Here is a 10667-nt window from a genome sequence, read left to right on the forward strand (position 1 = left end):
ATAGATATTCCAAAATAGGGTCTAGTGAGGTGTTCCATGAAAGGGCCTAGATATTTACTAGATATAGATACAACAGAGAGACCACCAGCGTCAAAGGCTGTGTGGCTCAGTGGCAGCGTCAAAGTCTACCAACTCGGAGCAGAGACCATGCCTGGGATCGAGACGAGGAGCGCCCTGATATTTTTCTCTGTTGTTGTCAATTGTTGAAACATGCCAAAATAGGACGTAATTAAACTTGCCAGGATAGGGCCTACTTTAGAGTATATAGGGTCTACTTTAGCCAATATGTCCAGTTAAGCGTGTCCAGATAGTACCTACTTAGACGTATCCAGATAGGGCCTAGTTAAACGTGTCTAGACAGGACCTAGTTAGGGGTGTCCAGACAGAGCCTAGTTAGGCGTGTCCAGATAGGGCCTAGTTAGGCGTGTCCAGATAGGGCTTAGTTAGGCGTGTCCAGATAAGGCCTAGTTAGGCATATCCAAATAGGGCCTAATCAAATTTACAAATCGGGCCCTGATTTGCACGAGCGTTACATCTCTGTACAGGGCCTAATCGGACTTGCCTGAATGGGGCCTAGACAGAAATGGGGAAAAACTATCTAGAGCCCGTATGTGCCCCCTTTTAAAATTCTACCCGGTAGATGATTTGCTATATGTTCTTGTTTTATAAAAGAAATTGTTTTTTTGTAAAAGAATTTTTTTTGCTTAAAATCGACAAAATAAAAAAAAGTAATAGAAATAAATTTAAAATAAACTTCCTTTGAAACGTTTTACTTACACGATCCACAATGCGCCTGATTAGACCATTCCATTCCTTTTTTACTGGATCATATTTGCCCTGCTTATTAGTTACAATTTCAAACACTACTCCTTTGAAATTTAGGAAATCTGCGATTTCATTAATCAGATCGATACAATAACCTTCGTAGTGTTTTTGGTTGATAATTTCTCCGCGCGTTCCATCCGCTACCTCTATTATGTAGGGTGCACTCTGAATCAGAGGAAGTTATTATATGTTTCATATCTCCAAAAATATTTGTATAATTTAAAGTAGAGAAAAAAAAAGTGAGAGAAAGAAAGAGAGAGAGAGAATATTTATAGAAAAATTATATATAATGTAAGGACTCATCAAAACATAAGAATACAAACTTCCATTACGCTAATCCTGAATATCTTTTCTTCCATGGATTTGTATAAATAGCTGTCTTGCTCCTTTTCAGTCGGTTGGACATTTACACCGCTCAATGGTTCCCAGAAACCTATTTGTGCTATACCCGATGGTCGAAAATTTAAAATTTTTACATTAAAATCTTGTCGACGACCGTACTCGTCAATATTTATAACACCTGTTATCTTTCCCATTTTTGACAACTGTGTAACAAAATATTAATTTTATTATTTTTAAAATAATTGATAAAAATTTATTATTATTGAATATGAGATTATTTAAATTGTATTCGAATAATTTTATTTAATTATTAAGATGTAGGGAAAGTTTCCGCGCATTTTTAACAACTTTTCTTTATTAAAATAAAATAAATGATACAATTTATGTTAGCCAAAATATTTGCTATCGTTTTCTACCATCTTTGCCTACTTTTCAAGCAGCATACGAACACCACGTTGAAAAAATTCATCATTTTTTGACGCGATCTAATCATCCACCCATTTTTGAACATCCTCAGCATTGGAGAAGCGCTCACTAGACAAAGCATTTTGCATCGATCCGAATAGGTGGTAATCAGAAGGGACAATGTCTGGTGAGTAAGCTGGGTATGGGAGAACTTTTCATTCCAAGTTCAACAGCGTTTCCTTGGACTCTGTAGCAATATGGGATCTGGCGTTGTTATGGAGCAGAATGACTTTGCCGATTTATGGATATTTGAGGACGCTTTTTGATCAGTCCCCGGTTCAATTGTCTTAGTTGCTTACTATAGCGAACCAGGAACTGATCAAAAAGCGTCCTCAAATAGCCGCAAATCGACGCAAAGTCATCCTGCTCTGATAACGCCAGATTTTATATTGTTAAAGAGTCCAAGGAAGCGCTATTGGATTTGGAATGGGAAGTTCTTCCGCACCCAGCTTACTCACCAGACATTACCCTTTCTAATTATCACCTATTCAGATCAATGCAACACGCGTTGTCTAGTGAGCACTTCTCCAATGTCGAGGATGTTCGCAAATGGATGGATGATTGGATCGCATCAAAAGATGACGAATTTTTCAACGTGGTATTCGTATGTTGCCTGAAAGGTATGGGCGAAGGTGGTAGAAAATAATGGTAAATATTTTGACTAACATGCATTGTATCATTCATTTTATTTGAATAAAAAAAAATTGTTAAAAATGAGCGAAAACTTTTCCTACACACCCTAATATATTCAAAGATTAGTAAAATTTGTTATTACAATATATTAATCACATTTGATAGATCTAATATGGCATTACATTAACTTAAAAGATTTTATTTTTACAATTGTATATAAAAATATAGGAAAGTATTTATCTATTGAATTACTTTCTTTATATGTATATCCTAAGATTTAAAATCAAATTACTATTTTTTATTATGCAAGAAATTTAATAATAAAGGAAAATCCCTTACCTCTCGCATAACACTGGTAATATTAGGTCCTACTTGATACTTTGTAGTACTATTAGCACAAAAAAGTGGTATAGGATCAATATATTCTTCATTATCATTTCTTGCATTTAGAGTCTCTAATGCTTTTTGTAATAAAAATACTGCGTCATAGAGAACCGCTGAATCCAGCTACATAAAATCGCGAACAATTCATGCAATTATATAATTCTATATAAATATTCTATTTTAAATATTTTTTCTTAAACTCAATAAAAAAATATAAGCTTTTGAGATTATATTATAATTATTATATCACATTATACTCATTGCTGTTAAAAAAATTGAGGTTCTTTTGAATAAATACCCAATCAATTCCTTCTTTATCATCATTATCTCTTATGCTCAGTCCAGTGATATTGACGGTACCATTTCGCATCTCAAGGATAGATAGCTTGGATGAATCCTACAATTTCATAGAAAGATTATTTAAAAAACTGTTTATGCACTATTTTCTAGCAATCGGAAATGCACAAAAATAATATACAATATTATACATATTTTATCTATACTCTATTTAACTTTTCTTACATATTTAATTTTAATAGTTTAATTCATAGTTTTTTAAACACTAATCTTTTCACTGGAAATAGAGGAAAGTCGCCGATACTGACATAGGTCTCCTAAAGTGACACCCCCTTATTTTTCGGAAATTAACTATTGCACTTTATTAATATTAATAAAATCATGATCTGTTTAGCTAATTAAAGAAGTATAAACTCATAATTCGTAGGTTTGTGGCTTGTTTCTATATCAAATCAGCTAAAAACTACAAATGCGAATTCTACAAATGCGAAAATAAAATTCTTACGATTTTCTTTTGCAAATTGTGAGGTTTAAATAATAGTGACTATATTATTGATAATATTACGTCATTTTAAATACTTGTAGTTTCCGAAATAAATTTTATTTATATTATTTTTTTCTTAGTCTTTTCATAATACGATTTTTAATTTAAAATTGAGGTGCAGCGTAAACCGACACACCTGTCCGTAAAACAGACCATGAGCTAAGTTAATCTTTACAATGTTGCTTTATAGTGTCAAATAAGTCTATTGGAGCTGAAGACAATCGTGCATATATGAAACAACTCAAAAAAACTATCGCGTTACATATTTGCATTTTGCAGAACAGCATAAAGTAAATATGCATATAATTCAATAAAAATGTTTTATAACAAAGTAAAATGATTCTGAAAAATCTTGTATACATTCACTTATAGGTACTTTATACAAATAATTTCTGTAAAAGAAAAAGAATAGGAATACGTAGCATTACTGCCTACTGTGTCAGATTTGGAGCCTATTTTGTCAGACGCTCATTTTTGCATAACTTACGAAAAACTTAATTGTTGCAAAATTGCTAACAGTATTATAAAAATTGCTTATACTATCTGATAGAAGACACTTTTTACTTTGTATTTATGTTTTTGAAGTTGTATTTTTACTTTTTGTTTAAGAAATATTGTCTAAAAACAAAGTGGTATGTCGGTATCGGTAATCTTCCTCTACGTAAAAAACGTCATGTTTGAAAGTACCGTTTTGTTATTGATAATTGTTAAGTAATATACTATACCATATATGTTAACACAAAATTGGAATAATCTGCTAGTAATTTGACTTCTTTTGCTTGGCGGAGCACTTCTATGATATTTTCCGGGTTGACTTCAATAATTATATTGAACACCGACAAAGAGCGTATCTCTTTAAGCATCGTACGATAATCCGACCCTTCGTTCAACTGTCGTACTGTGTGTACAATTGGGTTTTCTTTGTCTCCTTTTAGAGTCAAAGTCTTCTGAAGGCGCGACAGTCCCTCGTCAGTTTCGTAAATCGCTGCGAAATTTCGCCATTTCATTGATGCGATAACATCGGCGATTGCCTACAGTTTTGTCAATTAATAATACATTACAAAAATAATAATTACATTTTAAATTCAATGATATCAAAATTACGATTTAACCTCCATCTTAGAATTATAGACTATATTTGATTTGATTAATTAGATGTGCACCTAAAAATTATCACGTAAACTAACAAATTGAATTATTACTTGCACTGTTAAACATCTTTTTCAAATTTTGCGATTTACTATAGCGTATAAAACAAAATCGATTTTTGGTTGCGAAGCATTTCTTTGTAACATATAGCGACTGACCTGGCTGATTTTTTCACTGGCAGGGAATACATTCATGGTCATTGACGATAGAGTCTTCTGTTTTTTATTTTTCTCTATTAATCCTTCGTTTTCCCGCCAGACATATTCAATGTGCGGTATATCAAATCGAGCTGCAATACTTGCAACTATACCACGAGTATGCCTGCTTGCAGGTCCAAAAATAGCTGCTACACCTTCTTCAAGAAGGTCACAAGCTATATGTATGAAAAGTAATACATTAAGTATATAATAAATTAACAATATGTCTAAAATTATTATAGAATAAAAATGCAATGTAAAGCCTTCCTTGTAAACTTGTTTTATTTTTCAATTTTACATACGAATTTTTGTGACTGTAAAAAAATAATTCTCTCGTCCGGTTAAATTATTATAATGCTTTTATTGAATATAATGCTTAAATTATTATCATGCTTTTATTGAATACAATTATTTGATAACATTTTACGTATATATATATATATATATGTATATATACATATTACGATATATGATTATATGTATAACTATAGAACTATTCTAAACTGCACTTTCAATGTTCTATTCTCTTGGGATTGAATTAGATAGAATAAATATTATACATTATGGAAAAATATTGCATATTTATAATTAGTAGAAAACAAACTTGTTGATATTATGGAATAATTGTCATTCGGAGTAATTGGTTTCACCGCGTACTCACCAGCTATACCAGTCTTAAAACTATCAGTATCAGCATCGATGTATTTAATCACGGGGATAAGCTCGAATGCGGGTGCAAGATTTTCGTACTTTGTATCAAAGATTGCTTTTATGAATGTAGAGTTAAGATCTTCATCACCTTTGTGGAAGATTGCTCCTAAAAAATATATTAATAATTAAAAATTGTATAAAAAGTCTGACATTAGATTAATTAATATCAATATGTGAAACATAGTACAAAGATTAAGGAATATATACATGATTATATATTGTATAAGACATCAGAAAAGCTTTAACGCAAGAAATTTTAAAAATAAAAATAGTGCTTTTTTTAAATAAATTATTATATTTTTATCTAAAGAATCAATATAAAATTTAGTACGTAATCGTAATAAGATATAATCGTAATGATTAACTGAAGTAAAAAAATTAATATATAATCACAATTAATTTCCTAATTATACCTCCAAATAATTATTACATACCTATAATATATTTATTTGAATAATCGCTAATATTAGTTAATAACGCATGAATTCGCAATTTACGTTATGCGTGTCGGATCAATATTAAGTAATAAGCGCATGTGAACACCGTTAAAAATATTTCTCTTGCGTGACTTTGTGAACATACATTGGTATTATCACGAGCAAAATTTATCATTACTGAATTTTGACTCTAAAATTTATAAATATATTTTTACTTCTATCGTATTAAAAAAATTTTTATGTTAAACATACCTTTATTATTTTATTTTGATTATAAATCCATGTGTTATATGGCATTTTTTAAATGACGATTTGTCATAAAAAAGAAGAAAACAATAAATAATTTATAGAGTCGATTATTATTTTATTTAAATTTATATATGCGAATCATTTATAAATTTAAATAAAATATAATCTTGCTGTTATATAGTTACTCAACACATATATTTATAGAATTTTTGTGTTTTCTTGGTACTGAAGAGGACCCAAATAATAGGTCGAAACGTTTACCTGATGTCATAATTATATAATTTTATTGTTCATTAATAAATTGATTATTACACATAATATCCTGTGTCGGCTCTAATAGGCATTGAAAGATTTTTATTCAGATTATCTCTAGAGAGCCTTTATCTTTGATCTATTGTTTATATATGCAGTCGTCAAATAGAATATTATGTTAAATTACTATAAAGTAGATTATTATAGAGGGTTTAGTGTTTGCTAGTTCTATCGATAAATGATTTTTTTTATCTGTGAAATTCCATACATAAGCTGTATGTTTTTTGAAATTTATTATAGTTTTCTAGAATGATCACTGCTTACCGATTTTTATTGGTCGCGTCAGGCCATGAATGCGTTGTGTTGCCAGTACTAATAAAATTAATATGATCGAAAATAAATACTGTCGTGAGTCCATTTTAGTAAAAAATCTGTAAAATACAATAGTGTATTTATTTACAAAATATGAATAACTTGAACAATTATCAATGATTTCTCCTTTTCTATGTGCATAACATTACATTTTATCGATATCGATAATATATAATACAATGTAGATTTTAATTAAGATTTAATTTTTTTTTCTTAAATAAAATATTTGTTATTATTTAATAACTTTATTTTCAATCTAAGCCATTTGGAGAATATATGAGTAATCGTAATGTCTAATTAAAGTTCTTTATATTATTATTATAAATTTTAACGGTTTAAACTATTTTGAGATCAGTCGAGTTATATATCGATTTTTATATCAGTAGAGCTATACTACCTTATATGTATATATTAATAATTTTACTAGTTTTACCTTAATGTTCGCGCGTCAATAACTGCATTCTCTTCATTGTTTGAATTCAATACTTTTTCAATTGGAATCAATCAAGATCTTTATCTGAAGTTTTCGAACTTTTCGAAATTTCAATGAAATAGAAGAGGGAAAACCAATGAATCAGGAAACTGTACTCGCGAAGTTTCGACTTCGATGTTGTCCTACTATACACTGATCTAAATTTAGGTCTGAACCACATCTTATATATGCTTGGCTTCGCGTCGTTCGTTTTGAGAACCGTGTTGTAGTGACTACGTCGCACATTCTTCCAGTAACGATATTTTAAATTTCTATACTTCTACAATGTTTAAAAAATGTATTCAAATAAGCGCGTTATTAAAATAATAAATTCATATTTTGTTCATTTAATTAAATAAACTAGTAGGGATATTTTTTGTTATAATCTAACAAATAGAGAGAAAATTAAGTTTAAATTATAATAAATCCAAACAATCTACGTTTTGTTTTTCCGTTTTTACTATTTGAACCAATTTCCTTTATTGTAAATTTATCAATTTGTGATTAAAATATCTTTTATTTTCAAAATAAAATTAGGAAGAATACATTTTTAATCATGTAAAAATTAATGAACAATGAAGTAGTAAATTAAGAAAGGATAACAATATAAAAATTACTAATTATTTATAACACATAAGAAACTTAAGTAATTAGTGCCACGCTTGTAGTCTTTTATCGCGATCATATTGGATTATAATGTTAAAGCGAGTAGTGTGAAGTTTTTCCTTGTATTACATATACTGAAATAGATTAATCTTTTTCGCATATTATTATTCACATTTGACAGTATAAATTAAGACATATTTTCTAAACCAAAAGTTATTCAAGGTTAATAAATCATTTAACCATCACTTCATACTAAAAAAAAGTTTTATTTAAATACATGCTAACAATAGAGAATACTTTCAATCTGTATCATGCTTTACTTATAGAAATAAAAATTAATGTCATAAAATTATTTTTGTTAAATCTTAAGCATGCTTTTAATAAGGATCTCTTGATCAATTTGGTTGAAGTCTGAATATCTACAATTGATGAAGTAAATCCGACTTTTGCTTGTTGGCGAATTATATTTATATTAACTGTTGTACAAGATGGTATCGTTAACATTTTAAAATAATATTACAGAAGAGAAGTATACATACAGAGATGACTAACTTACACAGTCGTTTAGCTTAGTGAATACCTCGACCCGTGCTTAATATACATCTTTACAAACATCTATACCTTATTATCTATTTTACATCTTATTACCTATTAACATTTATACATTATTACCTATTTATATAGGTGTGTATGAATATTTATTTAATAAATTAGAGCTTTCAATGTAGGAATCCTTGTATTATTTAAAAAATTCGTGGTTAAACTTAAATTTGTGGTTAAACTTAAATTCTCTTGGCAATAATTAATTAATTTCATGATCATCACACACACATTTGTTTCTATTATGGTTTTTATCGAATTTACCGAACACATCAATATATAAGAAAGAATCAGCAATAGATCAAGCGCTGTCAAATCCATCCTTCCTAGAACTTACGTTACTGTTGCTGCTTTTAGTAATTTTAACGGGTTTCGTAATTGCGAAGATGTTCACGGCGAATTTCAACTCAGCAGCTAACACTTCCCACGTTGTGATCTGTATGAAAGATGATAATTAAGTTCTTCTTTAGTATACATATATCACAATGATGCAATAATTAACTTATTAAATTTAACCTAAATACCTAAATACCATAAAAAGAATTTGTCATTTGTGATAGAGACACTTTTGAATAATGACTATCCGGTGGATTTTATTTTTAATGTAATGAATGATCGTCTCAAATCTTTATTACATGGAAAAACGTTGAGGCAAAACAGTGATAATGATAATGGCACAGATATAATAAACAATATGTGGTTTGCGTTCTCTTATGTAACTAAGGTTTCGGATAAATTTAGAGACATTACCAAGGATTATAAAGTCAATCTTGCTTACTTTAGTCTCAATAAGCTTAACTGTTTTATAAAAACACATAAAGATCCGGTACCGAATATGTCTAAAAAGAATGCAGTATATAAAATCAAGTGTAATGACTGTGATGCTCCATACGTTGGTCAGACTAAACGTACAGTAAAGACGTACAGTAAAAACGTACAGTAAAGACGAGGATTAATGAGCATCATAATGATATTCGAAAAAATATTAATAATCATTCGGTAATTACAGAACATAGACTTAATTATAATCACGATTTCGACTGGGACAATATAGAGATTATGGACAATGAAAGATTTTTATTTAAACGACGAATATCAGAAATGGTGCACATACAATTACAAAAAAATGGTTTAAACTTACAGTCTGACACAGAATTTCTACACCATGCGTATATTTCGATTCTGAATAATTTGTAACGATTGTCGATCGAAGCTTTTATCTTTATTATTATATAGTTCATGTTATCATTGCTCGGTAAGATAGTCTTTCTGTATCCTTTAATTGTTGTCTTTGCCGTTTGTTACACATCATAAATGTTATTTACCGATCTATATAAATGTATAATTCGAGCGGGTTTACTGTTGGAAGATTCATACGAGTGTTCGTTGTTATATGAATCGACAAAAATGTACCACGTATCCATAATTGACGGTTTAATTAGATCTGATATTTTGAAATTTATTGTATATTGACTGCGGATGTTTGTTATAATTTAATTAATGGAAATGTTATACATTATACATAAGTATTACTGATTGTTCTTGGCTTTACGGGTGAGTCTTATTTATTGGTAATTTATAATTGTATTAGAATTATTTGGTAACGTCCATTTCTATATATAGAACTACATCCTCGAACGTTGCCAATTGTTTTTCCAATCTTTTGTCACGTATTGATGTTGATGGAAGGAGTGACCAATCTCGTGGAGCCAAGTAATGGTCAATAATTAATATTAGTGTAAAGGCTAAGATGCACTGATGATGGCTCGAATGGATGCCGAAACGTATGGAATTTAATAATTAATAAACTTATTCATCGCAAAACTTACAGCGACTATACTCTCATTAGCCCTTGTTTATGTTTTATAAAAAATTTTTTTGTTATTCTTTACAATTACTCGATTTTTATATATTTAAAGCAATATTTCTGACAAATGAATTTGTACCCGATTTTTTGAAGTTCGATACGCATATAGAACACCAAAATAATAACAATAATTATTTATAGTAAAGAAACGATATCTCTTAAAAAAACTTTTTACAGAAATAGAGCTGGGTGCTCATCTGGATTAACCTCACAGTATCCTAATTCAAAAAATCACTAACTAAATCGCTATTACGCAACAAAAAAA

General features: G+C 29.4%; 2 protein-coding genes across 3 annotated transcripts in view; both read right to left on the reverse strand.

The window, feature by feature from the left end:
• Nucleotides 1-7470, reverse strand: part of LOC108764959 (glutamate receptor ionotropic, kainate 2-like) — a 12709-nt gene extending 5239 nt beyond the window's left edge. Inside the window, exons 1-9 of one of the 2 annotated variants that reach the window (XM_018513396.1) lie at nucleotides 7291-7470; nucleotides 6810-6916; nucleotides 5498-5653; nucleotides 4798-5012; nucleotides 4216-4521; nucleotides 2948-3046; nucleotides 2605-2772; nucleotides 1149-1370; nucleotides 778-990 (exon numbers count right to left, since the gene is read on the reverse strand). In XM_018513396.1, the coding sequence (XP_018368898.1) occupies nucleotides 778-990; nucleotides 1149-1370; nucleotides 2605-2772; nucleotides 2948-3046; nucleotides 4216-4521; nucleotides 4798-5012; nucleotides 5498-5653; nucleotides 6810-6903 (1473 nt within the window). In that variant the 5' untranslated portion in view covers nucleotides 6904-6916; nucleotides 7291-7470. Of the gene's footprint in view, nucleotides 1-777; nucleotides 991-1148; nucleotides 1371-2604; nucleotides 2773-2947; nucleotides 3047-4215; nucleotides 4522-4797; nucleotides 5013-5497; nucleotides 5654-6809; nucleotides 6917-7290 lie in introns of those variants that run through there. The other variant, XM_018513397.1, reaches the window with a different exon arrangement.
• Nucleotides 7471-8737: 1267 nt separating this feature from the next.
• Nucleotides 8738-10667, reverse strand: part of LOC108764932 (glutamate receptor ionotropic, kainate 2-like) — a 13091-nt gene continuing 11161 nt past the window's right edge. The window contains 1 exon segment of the mRNA XM_018513338.1: nucleotides 8738-8971. Coding sequence (XP_018368840.1) covers nucleotides 8738-8971 — 234 coding nt within the window.

The sequence above is a fragment of the Trachymyrmex cornetzi genome, unplaced genomic scaffold, assembly GCF_001594075.2.
Source record: "Trachymyrmex cornetzi isolate Tcor2-1 unplaced genomic scaffold, Tcor1.1 scaffold468, whole genome shotgun sequence".
NCBI lineage: Eukaryota > Metazoa > Arthropoda > Insecta > Hymenoptera > Formicidae > Trachymyrmex > Trachymyrmex cornetzi.